Source organism: Hippocampus zosterae, chromosome 16, assembly GCF_025434085.1.
Source record: "Hippocampus zosterae strain Florida chromosome 16, ASM2543408v3, whole genome shotgun sequence".
In the NCBI taxonomy this organism is placed as follows: Eukaryota; Metazoa; Chordata; class Actinopteri; order Syngnathiformes; family Syngnathidae; genus Hippocampus; species Hippocampus zosterae.
The window spans coordinates 3,823,786-3,845,000 of record NC_067466.1 but is presented as its reverse complement, the minus strand read 5'-3'; the positions used below and the strand labels follow the sequence as shown (position 1 = coordinate 3,845,000).

At 42.2% G+C, this 21,215-nt stretch overlaps 1 protein-coding gene across 5 annotated transcripts in view; it reads right to left on the bottom strand.

The window, feature by feature from the left end:
* The window catches only part of ntm (neurotrimin), a 126,112-nt gene that overhangs the window by 63,628 nt on the left and 41,269 nt on the right, over positions 1–21,215 (bottom strand). For 4 of the 5 annotated variants that reach the window (XM_052046285.1, XM_052046281.1, XM_052046282.1 and 1 more), the window contains 2 exons: positions 14,914–15,004; positions 1,988–2,220 (listed from right to left, as the gene is read on the bottom strand). In XM_052046285.1, the coding sequence (XP_051902245.1) occupies positions 1,988–2,220; positions 14,914–15,004 (324 nt within the window). Of the gene's footprint in view, positions 1–1,987; positions 2,221–14,913; positions 15,502–21,215 lie in introns of those variants that run through there. The other variant, XM_052046283.1, reaches the window with a different exon arrangement.

Genomic DNA, 21,215 nt, shown 5'->3' with positions numbered 1-21,215 from the left:
ACATTACATCAGCAGCTGTACTCCAGGTTTATTTTTAAAAAAATGGATCAAAAACTGGTGTTCTCATGTGGCATGACTACAGCATACCACAAAATCGTGAGTATTTTTTCCAGTCTCACACTGCAACGATTAATTTACTGGTAATCATTAATACAGGTAAGTATTGATGTGGCTTGACATCCTCTTCCCAAGACGATGCATGTGTAATCTACTATCAATTTGACGAAAGAATCTACCACACGTCATCATTAGTTCTCCCGACAGTTAACGTTAGCGTTACCTTGTGACGAATATTTTATTCATAAAGTTAGCATGCTACAACCAGTAAATTATAGAATAACCAAGACTGTTTCATAATATTTTTCATAGTGATTAACCTATAGATCTAATGACCAACTTGACTCGGAATCGTGCCTCCCGTTGTATCTCGCTCTCGTGTTCTGTGCATACGTCACAGGTGAGTTTAGTGATATGCCCTCCGGACGATTCATACGAAAAATCAGACTGGCTTTGCCATTTCTTAAATGTTGCAATTAGTAGACCTTTGTGTGTGCTTTTTTCGCCGCCATCTCAAACTGTCATCCGCATGATTTCTCAGTTTGCGGACTAAAATAGCAACACACATGCACAAATAACGTTATCTGTTCCGCCCACCCAGCACTGAAAACAAAACAAAACGAAAGTAAATTAGAAGAAACACACTCACACACCACACCACAAACACACATACAGGCACAGTGAAATCGCGTTGATCACACAGGTGAGATTCGATCGCGCACAGTCAACTTGTGTGCGGTGACTTTTATGGGAAACGATTTTTCGGTACCGTCAAAATGACATCACGGAAATGACACGCTACCGGTAACGATCATTACCGTGAAATCCTCAGGCCTCCCGTAGTTTATTTTTTTGTTTTGACTGAGATTTCCTTGCGTCCCAAAAACGCACATTATTTGGAACTGTGCGTCCCACGGGAAAATTACGCGTCTAGGACGCAGGACGCAGAGGTAAGAAGATGGCTGTTAGATGGAGCTAGGCTAAAGGGAATACAATACAGTTTTATTGATATAGAACAGGGGTGGCCAACCAGTCAGAGAGTAAGAGCCATTTTTTTTACTGTGTTAATGCTAGCTTAGCGCTTAGCACTGAGCACTGTTGTTTGCGCACAAGTGGTGATTCAGTTGTCATCTGATTGGTTGCCCTGTTTGTCAATCATAAGCGCTAAGCTCCTTTGTTTGCGCATGAGCGGTGATTCAGTTATCATGTATGTCAATCAAGTAACAGGCTTGATGATAGGCTAACGTAGTTAGTTCTGTGTATTTATTGCCGTTGTTTGAATGGCATTTTCAACGCTTGTCATGAGAAAGCCCGGGAGCCGCACTGAACCAGCCAAAGAGCTGCATGCGGCTCGCGAGCCGCGGGTTGGCCACCCCTGATATTGAGCTTTAACAACCGCTGCAACTTTCCAGAGCATTTAAAATGCTATTTCCAAGAAATCAGAAGATTGATGCATATATAAGGTGCATTGGATTGTAAGGCGCGCGGTCAGCTTTGGTTAAAATTTGAATGCTTTTAGGTGTGCCTTATCGTGCGGAAAATACGGTAAATTATTTCATGAAGGCAGACATGCCTGCTGTGTCTCTGTGCCTGTGTGTCTGTGAGCAGATACTACTTTATTGAAATAAGATGGACAGCTGCTGTGATCAATAATAATACAGATGCAATATTATACAGTGAGCAGGTGTGTGTGTGTGTGTGTGTGTGTGTGTGTGTGTGTGTGTGTGTGTGTGTGTGTGTGTGTGTGTGTGTGTGTGAGAGCGAGAGAGAGAAAAAGATTCATAACCTCGTCAATCCACGGTCATGTGAACAAAATAAAGATGTTTTTGGGCAGAGCAATATCGTGAACGGTTTGAATCAGGGGTGTTCTGCGAAATTGATTAATTGTTAATGACACAATTTCTTTTGGTGTCTTGGGATCTTTTGTTACCTTGAATGAGGACGTACACCACATTTGTTGTAGGTCGCCTGCTGGTCTGGACAGCACAGACATACTGCCCCTCATCTGTCATGTCCACGTTTTCGATCTTGATGGTAAACTCGTCTTGATTAAGTGTCACCAGACTCACCCTTGGATCCACGGACCATTTTTCATCTCCGGCGTAAAGTATACTTGACCGATTTAGCCATGCTGTGTGCGTGACAATTTCCCTCTGTGGACACCTACGGAAGACGGACAAAAAAAAATCATTCAGTTACAGCATGAACATACTTCTTACAGCGGATAATTTTAATTGAGGGAAATAAATTACAAATCCATTAACCTTTATCATTTTATGACTCGTTCCATAATTTTAAGTGTTTGCCTCTGCGGGCAAGAATTTAACTACAGGGAACAAATTTATGACTACTAAATGCAGCACTTAAAAAAACACAAAATATTTTCCTCTTCTACAAATCTTTTTTTTTAACGAGGGGTGTGCTGATCGTGGTTTTAAGCGACCAATGCCAATCATCCATGAGTGTGATTGGCCGATACTGATCACATGGATTTGCTGTAAAATTTGGAATTATTGAGTTACAAATTCTGATTTCTATCCATCCATCCATTTTCTGATCCGCTTTTTCCTCACAAGGGTTGCGGGGCGTGCTGAAGCTTATCCCAGCTGACTTCGGGCAGTAGGCGGGGGGCACCCTGAACTGGTTGCCAGCCACTCGCAGGGCACAATAGACCAGTGTTTTGCAAACCCTGTGAGATATTGTCAGGTGTGCCGTGGGAAATTATCCAATATGTATGGCTGTGCGGTCGATCACCTGGCAGAGTAATCGTGGAATACTCTTCCATATCGGTCGGTAGCAGCAGCAGCTAGCTAATTGCCTTATGCAAGTGAAGTTTCCAGCGCGAGGCAATACAATAAAGGTATCTTTCATTTAGATTTACTTTTACCAGAGATGCAACGGCACCGACTCTGTTGTGCTTGGTATGGGGTGAAAAGCAACTCTCTAACAGCACTATTGTCCCAAGTAAGCTTAAACTCCATCGCCAAACAAAACACCCTTCACTTCGAAACAACAATGTGGAGTATTTTGTCCGCCTGCGTGAATACACGGAGAAACAAGCAACGTGCCTGAGAAAAACAGCAAAGGTAAACGAGACAGTTACCATGTCACTGGACTTGTGGCTAAATCAAAAAAGTAGCAGAGCAATTAATACTTCCAGCCTGCAAAACAATTGTAAATGAGGTGCTGAAGAAAAAGCCTGACTGCTGTAAAATCTAAAAATATAGAAAGAATGAGAGTTACTTCTGTGTCTTTTATCAATTGCTGCCAGGATACCAGATCTGTGTTCATCCAAACCATTTATCACACCGAGTGAGAATAAATATGACAGATTTTACAACATTGGATTGATGTTGATTTGATTCCTATTCAAGGTGTTGTAGCATTATTTTTCAATGTAAAAAAAATAACACTTAATTGTTAAAAGAAGCTTTTTTCACATTTTCAGCTAGTGGTGGGCCGTGGGATTTTTTTTCAATGAAAGAATTGTGCCTTGGCTGGAAAAACACTGGCAAAGACAAACAACCATCTGCACTAAAACTCACACCTAGGGACAATTTTGAGTGTTCAATCTGCCTGACATGCATGTTTTTGGAATGCGGGAGGAAACCGGAGTACCCGGAAAAAACCCACGGAGGCACCGGGAGAACGTGCAAACTCCACACAGGGAGGCCGGAGCTGGAATCGAACCCGGTACCTCTGCACTGTGAGGTTGACACGCTAACCACTTTTCTTAAATAATCGATTAGTCTTTGTTTTCTTTTAATTAATTGATGAAGCTATGATGGCCAGTCCCTCCCACCCCCTCCAGCCCGCCCTGACAGCACTTGGTAGCTCCTTCAGCCAGAGACTGTTACACCCGCACTGCAAGAAGGAGAGATACCGACGCTCGTTCCTACCGACTGCTGAATAAAAATAACAACAATAATAATAATAATAATAATTAAATGATGTGAAAGACAATTGTAGATAGCACTGCGATTTATCCATTTTGTGTTTATATTGCACTTACCGTAATTGAACGGTGTTTGTTGTTTTTTTTCTTCTTTCTTCTTTCTACCTACATTCTTGCTGCTGGAGGCTGTAAATTTCCCCAGTGTGGGACAAATAAAGGATATCTTATCTTATATGTTTATTTTAATCTGATTCATAAGATAATTTATTTTTGTGTACATTTCAAGAAAATAGGGGCACCTGTGAATGCTTATTTTCCCCAAGTCAAAGCAGCTGTTTACAAATATCCTATATGGAGTAAACACAAAGATCATCACTAATCATGTTACCCGGAAACTTGTACTCAAATTCAACTTAATCCAAATTGCCAAATGGAATGAAAATTCTGGATGACACATCACAGGGCAAATTAGAATAATATTTCATTTGTGTTCAAGAGTGTGGCATATTCCTTTTGCCAATTGTAATCATTGTATGCATATGTATTTCATCTATATATATATTGCGCGTCGTCCCGCACGCGGTCTGTCCTTCCGTCTGTCCCTTTTCAAAACGTACCTACTTCACCGCGCCGCTGCGCGCCGCCACTGCGCGCCGCCACTGCGCCGCTCAGGCAGTGGCTCACTACGATCGCGCGGGAATCTTAGCGAAAAAATGTTGTCTACCCACAAGCATTGCAATGAAATTGTTAGTTATTTAGTAGAGCTAAACATCTCTTTATTTTCGCGATAAGCAATGAAGATGAACAAAAAGTTGAACCAAGCAACAACACTTTTGTGGGCCGAAGGCCCACCTTACCAGCCTTCCGCAGGAACTGGCTGATGAGCCGCCCCGGAGGGCGGCGAACCACCACCTTTTTGTCAATGCCAAAATTTGTGCTATCAGTAAAGAACATGCATCCTTGATTTTGGTGGTGGCTTTTGTGATGACAATGAAGAGAGAACGTGGCAACACTTAATACAATGTACTGGTGTCCCGTTTCGAGCCACTCGGTTCCCAAAGTGCAACCAGTCCGGGGCCGAGCACGCCAACTGCCCGAAGACTGCTGGGATAAATTTGGTTAAATTATAAATGCAGCCTTTTGAATAATTAGAATTTAATAGATGCAAGGCGTTTGGTTTATATTTGATATTTTATTAGAACAAATTTATTAAGAACATCGAAGTATCTGGGCTCCATTGGTTGTCCTGTTTTTAGTCTGTTAAGAGGCTAGATTTATGTAAACATCATTAGGAAGACAGTAGGGCATGGAGCAACGCCTTTTTTTGACCGTACTTCGTGTTTGCTTATTTCGTACTTCGTGTTTGCTTATTTCGTACTTCGTGTTTGCTTAATTCGTACTTTATGGGAACTGATTTCGTATTTCGTGTAAGTGTATTGTATGAGTTTTATTAATCCATTTGATAAAGCCTTAATTTGTGGTCAAGAAAATAAAGAGATTCGGGGTTTTTTTGGATCAACGATGGCGGCCTAGTGTATTCCTTGTCGTCGCCGTGGAAAGGAAAAGCCCGTCGAAGAAAAGCACGAGTCAAAACCTACATGCCCTGCTGACGTAGCGACAAAAGGATAGTAAGTTGCCGCTACACCAAGGTACTTGTAGCTGTCCTCAATGTCTGCTATTGTTCCTTCAGGTAGTCCGCACTGAAGGTTGCGGACTACCTTTCCTCTCTTAGTCACCATCCGACTACATTTCTCAAGCCCGAATGACATCCCGATGTCGCTGCTGTAGATCCTGGTTGTGTGGATCAGGGAATCTATGTCCCTTTCGCTCTTAGCATACAGCTTTATGTCATCCATGTAGAGGAGGTGACTGATTGTAGCTCCATTTCTGAGGCGGTATCCATAGCCTGTCTTGGTGATTACTTGACTTAGGGGGTTCAGTCCTATGCAGAACAGCAGTGGGGATAGTGCATCACCTTGGTATATGCCACATTTGATGGACACTTGGGTAAGTGGCTTGCCATTGGCTTCAAGTGTGGTTTTCCACATCCTCATTGAGTTCGCAACGAAGGCTCTTAGGGTCCTGTTCACCTTATACAACTCCAAGCATTCAGTGATCCATGTATGTGGCATCGAGTCATAGGCTTTCTTGTAATCAATCCAAGCTGTGCACAGGTTGGTACGTCGGGACCTGCAGTCTTGTGCGACTGTTCTGTCAACCAGGAGCTGATGTTTGGCTCCTCTGGTATCTCTACCAATGCCCTTCTGCACTTCGTTCATGTATTGATCCATGTGTTCACTTATCTTAGCCGCAATGACGCCTGACATTAGCTTCCATGTTGTGGAGAGACAGGTTATTGGCCGATAGTTGGATGGGACTGCACCCTTTGAGGGATCCTTCATGATCAGGATCGTTCGCCCTTCGGTTAGACATTCTGGGTGAGTCCCATCCCTCAGCAGCTGGTTCATTTGTACTGCTAGGCGCTCATGGAGTGCTGTGAGTTTCTTTAGCCAGTAGGTGTGGACCATGTCCGGGCCTGGTGCTGTCCAGTTCTTAATATCTGAGACTCTTTCCTGTATGTCTGCCACTGTTATGGTAACTGGGTTCTGTTCAGGGAGGTTGCTGTGCTCCTCTCTCAGGGTCACCAGCCATTGTGCACTGCTGTTATGTGCAACCTCCTTCTCCCATATGCCTTTCCAGTACCTTTCAGTTTCCAGTCTTGATGGGTCAGCTCTGTTGTTAGGACCCTGCCACTGAGCGTACACTTTCGCAGGTTGTGTTGCGAACAGCTTGTTGATTCGTCTGGCCTCATTCTCTTTCGTGTACCGCTTTAGGCGACTGGACAAGGCTTGGAGCCTTTGTTTGGCAGTTTCGAGTGCTTCAGGTATGGTCATCTGGATGTACCTCTCGGGTATCGGCCTTTTCATCACACCTCTCTGGGTCTCCGTCAATTGACTCACATCTTTCCGGGCCGCTTTGATCTTAGCCTCCAACCGTCTTTTCCATGGTGGGTAACGTATCTCATGGCTTCCATGGTTGCTCTTATAGCCCAGAGTCTCCAGGATCACTGATGCTGAAGCGTATATCAGCTCATTGGTTTCTGTGATCGTTACGGTAGGGATCGCCCTCAGTGCTGCATTCACACTTTCTATGAGACTTTCAGATAGTACTTCACATAGCCGTTGTAATCGGTTTCTAGGTTGCCCAGCTTTCATTCTCGCCATGATCTTAGCTTTCAGGTCAATTGCTGCCTCGCTCAGCATTTCATTCATTGGGGCTGGCCACCCAATCTCATCATCTGCATTCATTGGGGCTTGCCTCCCAATCTCTTGTATGACCTCCTCCTCTGATCTGGCAGCCTGGGGCCCTTCACCATGGAACCTGCGTTGTACCTCATCAATCTCAAGTTGTGACAGCAGTTGCCGCTTGTGGATGTTGGAACACTGAGCTACTAGTTGTTTCGTGGTCAACCGTGACTGTGGGTTTCGAAGTAACCATTTAGCCCACATTCTCTGCATGTAACCCCTCTGACTAGGGTTGCTTGAGTAGTAGCATTCCAACAGATCCATGTTATCGCATCTCGCCCATCTCCGCTTTGTTCCAGTACCCCATTTTTCATCAAGGTGTTCCCCAGCACCTGACGCAGACCTCATATATATATATATATATATATATATATATATATATATATATATATATATATATATATATATATATATATATATATATATATATATATAATCACCCAGCTCTAGCCATGTGCGAACTCGAGTGTCTCATTAAAGCACACATGACTGATAGAAAGTAAAACTGCTATTGTCAATCTGAATATTATTCATGTTCAGGGTTTTGTTCCTGAAATTTAGACTTTAAATGTCTGTGTTCCTGTCCTTGCTAAAAGTTATGGGTTTAATTTGAGCTAGACAGCAAGTTTAACTCTGGAGACATGATGCAAGAGGTCCTCAAACTTGTTTGTGGTTTTTATAAAATCTCACTGCACGCATGCATTGTAAGCGATCTCTTTTTTGTTGTCAACTGTGTAAATTTGTACATTAATCACATGAGCCTTCGATATTTGCGCCAGAATAAAAGTGTGGCTTTCAAAATGAGATTTAAGAACAAATAAACAATTGAACCAAAACTCACCTGAAAAGCTGAACAGCATGTTTAAAGGCAGTGGTGGGACGTGCATTTCAACCTTAGGCCTTCAGTGATGTCACATTTTTCTATCTTTGTCATTTTATTTCATGACCATTAATACTAACGAAATAAAATAACAAGAAGAAATGTAAAATACAATTCTACATTTCAGTGGAAGGTCTGTCTTGAAAATTGTGTGGAAAGTAGTCCTGCAACCAGATCAATGTCTTCTCCTTTGGCCATTTTGGGTCAAATGCAGCTCCCTCTCGCAGGGGGTAATTCAATCACCGAACGCGCACGTCCAGTGTCGACGTAAGGCCTTCTAGCTGGCCCTGGTACACAGACTGTTTAGTTATTGCAAGCTGACTGTGTCCGTTCATTTACAGGAGCCTGCTCTGTTTAATCTGAAGGCCCCGAGCAAGTTTAGTTTACCTGGCAACACAAGCTATCTGAAATATGATTGGTTAAAAGCTCTACCATAATAAATAAGTTATTTATCGAGTGGCTTAAATTGTTATTTAAAATAACATTGAAAGCCACTCGACTAAGTGGAAATAATATGACGTAAAGAATACAGAGAATAATTTTGTTGACATATTTATTAAAATAAAATAACACATTAAATTTATTAAATTTACTTTTCTGAGAATGTTTAGGCCATCACCTTGCTGGCAATGATGAAATGCCACTGTTTAAAGGAGACACGTTCAAGAAGCTTCACTATTTTTTTTGTGGCAAATGTTATGATTTCTTAACAACAAAAGCAGGTTTATTCTTTATTTTATAAGCAAAGCAACATTTTTATTTGAGAAAACCAAGACGATGGCAAATACACTTTCAAATTAATCAAATAAAGTAAAATCCTCCTCGGGACCTGCTCCCACCAGCTGTGTGACATTGTCCAGCACATGTTCAACCTGATCCTGAAGCTGGGCAGAGTTCAACAGTTGTGGAAAACGTCGTGCCTGGTCCCAGTGCCTAAGACCCCCAACCCGAAGGAACTCAACCGGTATAGACCGGTGGCGCTGACGTCTCACCTCAGGAAGACCCTAGACAGACTCGCCCTGGCCTATCTACTGGTGAGCTCGTCACTGGACCCACTGGAGTTTGCCTACCAGCCCGGCATCGGCGTGGAGGACGCTGATCCTCCATTCTGCGCCATTCTGCGCTGTCCGACCTGGAGAAAGCTGGGAGCACTGTAAGGATCACGTTCTTTGATTTATCCAGTGCCTTAACCACCATCCAGCCCAACCTACAGGGGGACAAGCCGCAGCACGCCGGAGTGGACCACCACCTCATATCATGGATTACAGATTATCTCACAAACCGGCCACAGGGCTGTGAATCGGACAGGCTTCTCTGCAGCACCAATGTGCCACAGGGGACTGTACTGGCTCCAATCTTGTTTACTCTCTACACCTCGGATTTCAGCTATGTCACTCCACCCTGCCACCTTCAGAAGTTCTCTGATAACTACGTGATCTTCTGCTTCATTTGTTCTTCTATTTCTCCCTTTCATAATTTTGCTGCTGTATATTGGGAATTTCTCCATTGTGAGAAAAATAAAGGTTTTGTTATCTTAGAATGATTTTAATTTAAGAAATCGGTTGTGTTGACATTATCAAAACGTATTAGTGAGCGGACACTCACATCATGACAAAAAAGTCCAGGAGCACACGAACCAAAAAAGGTTGGGAACCACTCGTGTAGGATCTATTCCAAATACTACCACAGTTCATTGTGGTGTCTATCATGTTCTTATTATTTTAGGAATAATTAAATCACTTCAAAGTGAGAAAGGGAAGAAATGGGCAAAGCGTATCATGGAGAAATTACATACAATGTATTGCCGCAGTTTTGCAATTCAATTAGAGGATGCCCTAGAGAGAGGAGATTATATTCATCAACAAGACACAAAGCTAAATTTAGGACAAGCCATTGGCCAAAGCCTCCACGCAAGGTCCTATGTCCACATACTCTTAACTATCCATAATCCATCCATTATCCAAGCCGCTTATCCTCACGAGGATCGCGCCTCTCCCAGTTGACTTAGGGCAGTAGGTGGGGTACACCTGAACTGGGTGCAAGACAATCAATTATCCATTATTCGAGGGTAATTATGAAAGGTATGATTGCCTCATCTAATATCAAAGGGTTTTGCATGCTTTCATGCATTTCAATCCGCCGTTTCAACACAACACAGCACTGAGACTACACTTATTAAAGTCTAAAATGGCATACATCTGAATAATGAGGCCTACAAAATTACCATCTTGGTCTTGCCAGATCTCAGTGCTGCATTTGACACAGTTACCGTATTTTCACGACTATTCGACGCACCGTACCAATGGCCGCAGTCTCATTAATGGGTGACATTTCTGTATTTTACACATATACAGGACGCACCGCACGAATAGGCGCAGTTTTAAAGTGGTAAAACATACGCTTAAACATACGGCATGCATGCATGCATGCTAACACGTTCGCTAACACGTTAGCTTGAAGCACACACTGAAGCTCGAAGCTAAAACACGTTTTTAAAAAGGCAACGAAAGCAGAACTGAGTTCGGGTGTATTTTATTTACAAGGTACTCACGTTTTTTGCTCAAGCATCACTCAGAAAGCCATCAAAGTTGTCATCTTCTGTGTCCGAATTAAACAATTGTGCAAGTATCGGTAATCCATCCAAACCGCCGGGTTCCCCCTCGTTGTCAGAGTCACTCTCGTAGTCATGTGGCTCCACGGAAATGATGCCGGCTTTGCCAAAAGCTCGAACAACTGTACTAGGAGCAACGTTCGTCTAAGCAGCTACAATCCATTCACAGATCTTGGCGTAACTAGCCCGGCGCTGCCTCCCACTCTTCGTGAAGCTGTGTTCGCCATCGATCATCCATTTTTCCCATGCCGCTCGCAACTTCACCTTGAACGCCCGGTTGATGCCGATGTCCAGCGGTTGGAGTTCTTTCGTCAAGCCTCCGGGAATGACGGCAAGCTCGGAGTTCATTTGCTTGACTTTGTCTTTCACCGCTGGTGTGAGATGGGCACGCATGGAGTCGTGCGGAAAACGGCCAGCTTTTCTTTGTAGTCCGCTGGAAGTTGCTGAGCCACGGTCGTCTTCACTCTCATAGATAGATGGCGCCGTTTCATAAAGCGAAAGCACCAAGACGGACCTCCTTTAAAATGTTCAATTTTCAATTCTTCGGCTAACGTTTTCGCCCTTAGTCGAATGGTGACCGTGGAGACGCTTCTGCCGGCTGCTCTTTGATCAAGAATCCACCGCTCCAGTTGGTCTTCCAACTCTGGCCACCTCGCCTTATTTCCACGGAAACTGCGCTTGGTCTTTTTGACTTGGCGAAGCTCGTTCTCCTGCTTCCTCCATTTGCGAACCATGGATTCGTTGATATTAAATTCTCTGGCGGCTGCTCGATTCCCGTGTTTCACTGCATAACCGATGGCTTGGAGCTTGAATTGCGCTTCGTAGGCGTGTCTCTTTGTGGAACTCATTTTCGGGGGTTCTTGAAAACCAAAACCGAAGTTGTTTTGCAATAATGCACACACTCACATTTTATACATGTGCTGGTACCTGCTAGAGGCGTGCCTTACACGCCCACCCTTCACTCATTGCCGGACCCACCCCCTGCGTGCCTGTCCTCCCTCACGTCCACCTCTCTTCATATATGTAAATTATGGAGAGAGAGAGAGATATGTAAATATAAGTGTGCGGACGCACTTCACTGATTGGCCGACCGATTCCCCGCACTTCACTGATTGGCCGACCTCACTTCCGCCTTTTCTCTATATAAACAGCATGTCGGGTCTCAGCCAGATTTTGGAACTCGGCTCATAGAAAAGACGCATCGCATTATAAGGCGTCCTGTCCATTTTGGAGAAAATTTTAGACTTTTAATAGCGCCTTATAGTCGTGAAAATACGGTAATTACAATATAGTTGTACTGTTATCACTTCGTGCTGGATATACTGGGGATGCTAACAGCAGGTCAACAGCAAGTCAAACTCAAATCTTCACGAGCCAGGAAACTGAGCATCTTGCTCTTATACTACAGTCGTCTCGACAGCTTGCAATGAACAACTGTGACATCAGCTCGATGAAAATGTTGAGTGAAACTTAAATGAACAAATTTAAAACATGCATTAGCTTTTGCTAAACAAATAAATATACCACAAATTGTTTAATGCCAAACAGGCATAAATACAGCTTTAGTTGTGACAACGGTAAACAAAGCAATTTTGCGATCTATTCGTATGCTAAAGATATCGTTAGCATGAAACCAGGCGACATTGCTACGTTCACAGACAGTGCTCTGAGCTAGCAAATTTCAGGGATAACACTTAAGACGATCTCCGAAACAAATCACTAAATACTTCAAGGCAAAATTCAATTTAAAGCCATTGCTGTCGACAGTGTACATAAAAGAAACCTAACACAGCATGCTCAGTAAGCCTGATGACAGTCAGGCTTTCTACAGCGACTGGTCTCTGAATGAACACCAAGTCTGTTACCAATAGTGCATTGCGATTACTCACTACGTTTTCAGAATAAAATACAGATAAACAAACACTGACTAAATGGAAGTTATTCTAAACACAATTAACTTTTTACTATGGAATAACATGACTTATGACGTTTTAAAAAAGGAAATGTCATTTGCTTTTTTTTTCTTTTAACCTTTATGAAACGCCTGTGAAACTTTTACTGTGGGCAGAACAACAGTGCTCGACAGATGATAACAGTGGGTAAGAATTGGTTCAAATCTTACTTACAAGGTCATATGCAGAGTTCCACAAGAGTCTCTTTATGGACCGCTTCTGTTTCATACCTACATGCATTCACCATGCTTAGATTATAGACCATCACAACATCTCTTATCAGATTTAGGAAGATGACACGCAACTTTACATTTCAATGTCATCACATGACTAGAGTCAAGCCAATGTATTCAATCAAATTAATCAGTGGATGTACCAGAATTTTCTCCAGCTCAATTGAGAAAAGACAAAAGTGATTACCACCTGAAAAACATTCAGGGTTTTCTGTCTCAACCAGGGAGGCTCGATGACTGGTTAGTGTGTCAGCCTCACAATGCAGAGGTGCTGGGATCAGTTCCGGCTCCGGCCTTCCTGTGTGGAGTTTGCATGTTCTCCCCGTGTCTACATGGGTTTTCTCCGGGTACCCCGGTTTCCTCCCACATTCAAAAAACATGCATGGCAAGCTAATGGAACACACTGAATTGTCCCTTGGTGTGAGCGCAAATGGTTGTTTGTCAATGTGTGCCCTGCGATCGGCTGGCAACCAGTTCAGGGTGTACCCCGCCTACTGCCTGAAGACAGCTGGGATAGGCTCCAGCACACTCAGCGACCCTTGTGAGGATTAATTAGATTTTTTTCCAAGTGATTTATCAAAAAGCACAGAAATATAATGGATGCAGGATGATGTCAGATAAGGCAGAACTGCGAGGCATACTGAAACAACATACAGATTAATTTATAATCCACATTGGCATGTGCAACACATCATTTCCAAGTAGCTCCAATATTTTTACCCTTTTCACAAAACATTCTCAAATACCACTTGTTATTATGCTTCTGTTAAGATTGCGTTCAAGATTCCCAACAGCATTTTGAAAGCATCGTAAATCCTTCTATGTCCAGTAAGCCTCTCAAAACACAGAAGAGGGAAAAAGGTCACAATTGGCAATCTATTCTGGAATTGCTTGTCCATCCTCAGTATGACTGTATAACAAGACTTTTTTAAAACCGTCGCTTCACCTGGCATTTCTCTGCTATGACAAGTATTTAGCTTCATTTGTCCTCACCCACAAACACCATTTTGCTGTCATTCCAAAACAACGTTTAAAAAAAAAGTTAACTGTGTACCACATGTACCATTTAAATCAACGGTCTCAAACTTGGGCCTTAAACTGGACAGTGATTTCAAACTCGATCGGCAAATTGGTGCCGTTGTTAAATCCAGCTTCTTTCACCTTAGACAGCTGGCCAAAATAAAACCTTTCCTCTCACATGAAAACTTTGAGACAGTAATCCATGCCTTTGTCACATCCCGGCTCGATTACTGTAATGCCCTGTACTTTGGAGTCAGCCAGTCCTCCATTAAGCGCCTTCAGCTGGTCCAGAATGCCGCTGCTCGCCTCTTGACTGGTACTCGTAAGAGGGAGCATATAACTCCTACTCTGGCATCCCTTCATTGGCTCCCCATTCATTTTAGAGTTATTTTCAAGATCCTCCTCTTTGTTTTCAAATCTCTAAATAATCTCGTGCCACCTTACCTCTCTGAGCTCATCCGCCCCTACACACCTGCCCGGCGCCTCAGGTCTGTGGACCAGTCTTTGTTAGAAGTACCAAGAACTAAACTGAGGCTCAGAGTGGATCGAGCCTTTTCTGTTGCTGGTCCCTCTCTCTGGAATGACCTCCGACTGAACATTCGGCAAGCCTCCTCGCTGCCCATCTTTAAAGCCCTCCTCAAAACTCACTTGTATTCTTTGGCGTTCGACTCAGCATGATTTTACTGCTTGGTGCTTTCTACCGCCTTTATTACCATTTCGTCTTACTGTTTATTGTGTATGTTAAATCGCTCCATGTACAGCACTTTGTATGCAGCGATGGCTGTTTGAAAGTGCTCTATAAATACTGTTGACTTGACTTGACTTGACACATGTGAATTGACTGTTTTCAAAAGAATGTTAAAATGCCAAGCTTCCCCCCAGCAGCATGAACATGTTAGAACAGACAACAGTTCAATTTCCAGGAGAAATTTAATAATAATTTCAAGTGTGGTGACTCACCTGAGAAAGATTGTCTCTCCTTGTCTGACGGTAATATTGTCCATAAAATTTTTGTCAGATTGAGAATCGCCTTGACTGTGGACAGGCAAGCCTGCGGGCACAAGAAGCAAAATCCTCAGCGAGAGAAGGGCTGTACACTTGCAAAAGATGACCAAGTGTCCAAGGACAGACATTATCTTCAGTGTTTAGAGGTGAGGAAACAATTCCCATGCCAACAAAGTCCACTTTGACCCATTAAACATACTCCTGGAGATTATTTTACCCCACCCCTAACTCATTGGGCTTAATCCAAATGTTGTTGTCAGATAGCTCTGTCTCGCAGACACAATCCCTTGTCCCAACTCGATTTTTATTTTTTTAAGAATAGTTGTAATCAATCCCTCCAGACAGATTGTATTTCCATCTAACTCACTTCAATCTGCCAAACTATCATTATAAATATTCTGTAAAACTACCTGACAACTGTTGAAAAATATAAATCATGAAGAAATTAATCACAGTGAGAAAATTGACAACGAATTAAAATAGGACTTTATAGGGAAGCTTTGGCAAAAATGCAGACATTTGATAGGAGGAATGTGACTCGATTTCATTGGTTTCATAACAAAACTTTGGGAGAGGGGGGAGGGCTGGATTTGCCATCTGGCAGAGTCCAGATTCATGGGGGAATGGGGTCTTTTGAGGCCGACGCAGTGCTATTTCATTGATGTTTTCTTCAGGTTTTGCCTTTACATGGTAAAAGGACGTTATCAAAAGCAAGTTAAAAAAAAAAAAGTTAAAACTATTAGCACAGACCTCAGGGGTCACCAACGCAGTGCCCGTGGGCACAAGTTCGCCCCCGAAAGGCAACATCAATAACCCGCAAGCTACTCACCAGGAGGAATTGTGACTTTCGAGCAATAGTGTAGGAGTATAAACACTGGCAGAGATTTTATATAAGTCGTGTTACATATTTGTTTCCTGATTGAGAAATCAGTAATGATCAGTGTCTTGACATAATAATTATTATTAACTATTTACATTACCCAGGGTCGGCAACCCAAAATGTTAAAAGAGCCATATTGGACCAAAAACAAAACAACAAAAAAAAATATGTCTGGAGCCGCAAAAAATTAAAAGCCTTATAATGAAGGCAACACATGGTGCATGTAGCTATATTAGCCTATGTTGGCTACAAATACACAATGAACCTTCATGATTAAAAAAGTTTTTCCCTGCAGTGCATCCTATAGAGCAGGGGTGGCCAACCTTTTTTGACGGAAGATTGACTTTTCGATCAAACAAACTCCTGCAATCGACTTGTGACCGCACACGCGCGCATACGCACGCACTTACAGATGCAGGCCACAGTGAGCCACAGCCACAACAGCCCCTAAGATGAACAAAACAGAAAAATAATGCAGACACAAGAGTTTGTGAAAATCACTGCCTCCTACCTTTGTTGAGGCCTGATGTACTTTTGCATCTTGTTACCTATCGTAGCTCACGTGTACCGTTTATAAATGCTTCTCTCAGCCCTTCAAATTCCCATTCTTTGCCAGTACCCTCGGTAAATTGTACATGATTTTTTTTTTACAACAGCAACCTGCCTGGCATCCCGCCCTTCTAATAAAAACGTGTGTCGCAGGCTATGACGTAAATCTTCTTTCACACAAATGTCGAAATTTAATATTTATTCGACACATTTTTACAGTCTCTTGTCTGTTTATATGTTCAATAAACAAACAAACAGCATCGGAAAACATTAACAATGCTTGTGTCATGTTTGCCCTCCTACAGAAACTACATTAAAAATAAATATATATGTCCGTCCCCCACCTTTTTCCATTTTCAAACATTTTTGAAAAATCTCCAGGGAGCAACGAGGACGGAATTAAAGAGCCGCATGCGGCTCTGCAGACGCGGGTTGCTGACCCCGATATTATCAAAGGTAATTTGAGCCAATTTATTTGGCATTTATATGTCAAACTGGTCGGCCTTCACAATTATCAGCACCAAGGAAGTAGCTCTCTGTTTCAAAAAGGTTGGTGACCCACTGGTATAGAGCGCAGCAGTGATGCCAATTGATAGAAATCCACTTCCAGAACAAATTGTGTGCACATGTGCACCCTTTGTGGCTCCTGTTCTCACCGATATTTTGAAATCTCAGCGATATGGCGAGGCCATGAGAATGAGAGGCGTGGGCTGTTACTGTTACTAGTGTTCGTGCCTCAAGATGGCTACGCTCGTGAAAGCAAAACAACGAACTCAAACGCGTGTTTGTTCAATGTTGTCAACTAATATCTGGATTAATTTTAGTTTTTCGCAATTTCCGGAGGAAATTTCATGAAAATTTTAAAATCCAGAATCCCGGGAAAATCCGAAGGACATTCATCTTTAATGGTTTGGTTGTTATTGTTGAAATTAAAGGTGTGATTAGAAAAGCAAAAATAATTAAAAGGCTCCAGGACATTATTAAAGAGGTGATATTACAACTACAGTCGATGCATAGTTGTAGTTCATCACCTGCAAATTGAGTGGCGATTAGTTCACGGAGTCGAAGTAAGCTGGGATATGTCCCCTCCTACCTTTTTTTTTTCAGGGAAAATATATATTGACGATTGTGTTTTGAATTGTTGCAAATTGTAAAAAGAAAGAAATCACCCGCATTTTTTTCCTATGAGCTACACTTTAGATTGGTGATGTAAATCTGTTCAACAACAATAATGAATTAGAAATATGTATATTTTATGTCAAGAGATATGAAGGTTTTGTTTGAGGCACGGACGGCTGTTTCGGGATGTAATCACCTGCGTCTTTTCGACCAAGTCTGAAAAGACGTTCAAACGTCTTTGGGAGTGAATGAGTTAATGGTTTTCACAGTCTCAGCAAGTCCAGGTACTGTACGTCTTTGTCCGTCTCTGTGCTTTCTTCCGTTCCACTCGAGAGGCATTCAAGGCCGCCTTCGAAAAACGTAAATTAATTCTTACTTCAATGAAACCACAAAGAAAATCAAGCGAGGAAATAACAAAATAAATTCTGTAGGGGGGAGATAGAATTTATTTTGTGATTTCTTCGCTTGATTTTCTGTTTTGATGCTTTATTTTAAATTTTCGTAGTTTCATTTAAGTACAGTAATAGGTAGTTTACATTTTTCAGAGGCGGTCATAAACGCCTCTCAAGTTGAACGGCCTCTCGAGTTGAATGGAAGGAACAGAGCACCATCTCGTGGACGCATTACAGATTGCGCCTTTTAGTGCTAGGCGTCTAATATATGAAAAGAATTTACAAAATAGCCATTCATTGAAGGTGCACCTAATAATCCAGTGTGTCTTTTTGTGCAGAAAATACGGTACAATGATTTGTAAATCCTTTTCAATCTATATTCAATTTAAGAGAAAAGTGCCACAATATTTAATCTTAAAACTGATGAACGTTTTTTGGGTGGCACGGTGACAAGTGATTCGCACGTACACCTCACGGTACAGAGGTCCTGGTTTGATTCTGAGCTACGGCCTTCCTGTGTGGAGTTTGCATGTTCTCCTTGTGCCTGCGTGGGTTTTCTCCAGGTACTCTGGTTTCCTCTCACATTCCAAAAACATGCATGGCATGCTGATTTAACACGCTAAATTGTCCCTAGGTGTGAGTGAGAGCGAGGATGGTTGTTTGTCTGTGTGTGCCCTGTGATTGGCTGGTGACCAGTTTAGGGTGTCCCGCCACCTACTGCCCAAAGACAGGTGGGCTCCAGCACCCGCCGCGACCCTTGTGAGGATGAAGCGGTTCAGAAAATGGATGGATAATTTTCTTTCCCTGTTACAAATATTCATTCATTCATTCATTCATTCATCTTCCGAGCCGCTTGATCCTCACTAGGGTTGCGGGGGTTGCTGGAGCCTATCCCAGCTGTCTTCGGGCAGTAGGCGGGGGACACCCTGAATCGGTTGCCAGCCAATCGCAGGGCACACAGAAACGAACAACCATTCGCACTCACACTCACACCTAGGAACAATTTAGAGTGTTCAATCAGCCTGCCACGCATGTTTTTGGAATGTGGGAGGAAACCGGAGCACCCGGAGAAAACCCACGCAGGCCCGGGGAGAACATGCAAACTCCACACAGGGAGGCCGGAGCTGGAATCGAACCCGGTACCTCTGCACTGTGAAGCCGACGTGCTAACCACTGGACTACCGGGCCGCCTGCAAATATTCTCATTAAAAAAATAAATAAATAAATACTTGTTTGGAACATTCCACAAGTGAATAATTGCAAATGGGATAATCCCCCTTCCAGAATGGCCAGGATACAATGGATGTCGAGTGGGCGACATCTGACACGACATTGTACTGTACAATGAGTCATATAAAAGTCCATTGAACAAGATGAAAACGCAAATGTGTGAGCAAAGTTTAAGAATAATGTTTCTCAAGATACAATTACAAAGAATTGAGGGATTTTATCATCTGCAGTCCATCAAAAAACGGAGAGAAATCATGCACGCATGCGCCAAGGTCGAAAATCGACATGGCCGTGATATTTGATCCTTCAAGTGGCATTGCATTCAAACTCGGCTGCCAAACTATAGAAATTCACTTCTATAAAAGTTTTTCAAAATTTCCGTTATGTTATTACATTTTGTCTGCAACAATGGTTCTTAACCTGGGTCGATCGGTGAATCAGCCTCTGCCTTGAGGATAAGACACAGACGATTCAATGTGCCCGCTTGGCCATCACTGTCTGGTTCATTTTCTGCACGATTAAAAAAACTCATCCTGTATCTACTCCGGTCAAGGATGATGCTTCGAACTGATGTCCAAAAACGTTTAATTGTGGAACACCTTGAAAACTAAAACACATTTCAAACAACAATCAACATTTGAATATCTTTGACAAGACATTAAATAAATAAGCACAAAATGATATACCGTGTGCACCTTGGAAAACCGAAAGTAGATAATTTCGAATACAGTCGACCAGACGGTGGAGGTTCGAGAAACGAACCTCCACAGTGGCTGTGGTTGCGTTATGCGTCCACTAGATGGAGCTACACTAAAGGGAGGGCAATACAATACAGCATTATTTATTTCGAGCTTTCGTAAGATGGCATTAATTTATGCTTGAAAAACATTTCTCGAAAGCACGTTAGTTGGCAGCAGTCTGCAAGAGCTCTGCTTTTTTTGTTGCTGTTTTCATCTTTTGTTTTGTCATTTGTTATCCTTTGCCTGGACACATTGTGGACTGTTTTTGTCATTTTGGCCACAATATTACTCGAAGGAGAAGAATCTGTGGTTGGTTGATGGTGATGCCCTCACGGCAGCACGTGTGTACCAGCGCTGGTTTTGATGGCAAATGGATGGAATTGAAGCTAAAATTGACAGAAGGGAACCTATTTCTTTTATCTTCAATGGACACTACAGCTTCTTGTTGACTTTCAAATTTAGCTTGTAGCCGACGGGTGGGACGTCATGCACATTTTGAGCATGTCTCTGATCCACTGGTGAAAGGAGACTTTGATTCTCTCTTCTTTCATTTATAACTGCTTCAATCAACAGGGAGTATGCAGGAATAGTTCCCATTGTGCGACTGTCCATGTTTTGTGTTATGTGTTCTGTTATATTTTGTTATTTTATGTTAACTGTTCTGAAAAATGCTTTGTTACAGCTGCAGCTGTTCTGAAAGCACTATATAAATAAAAATGTATTGTGTGATATCAATTGACCACAAAAAGTACACAATGACAAAAACTATGATGTAGTCAATTGAAGTTCTCTTGATATTTTTTGTGGACATTCACATCAACATTGGGGTAGCTGTGTTTTTAAATACACAGAATACATACAGGCTATGTTAAAGAGCTAGCTGGGGCGGTTCTACTTGCTGGGTATGTAAGCACAGGAACTGCCTTTACAGGACAATTATTCTCTGTGAATTTGTCAAGTACTATAATACAAATGATTATATATACTGTATATATATACATTTAATTGGAAATAATTGGAACTAAGACTGTACTGAAATAAATAAAGATAATCCTTGATTAATATTCATTCAATCGACATTTTACTGAGGCAATATGTCAGAGTGAGGGTTACATCATGGTATTGTGGTATGTTACAGAGATCCTGACACACAGGATCCATGCATGTCCACACTAGATATTGAATGTTTTTCAAATATGGTGAATTCAAATATATACTGAAGACATGTGAAAATTCCTGTCAGAAATAATCAAACAAATGTAAACTGATGGTTGTACTACAGGATATACATGATTAAAGTTAAGTTAGATTGCCCACAGCACCCAAATTCCATCAGTACATTGCAAG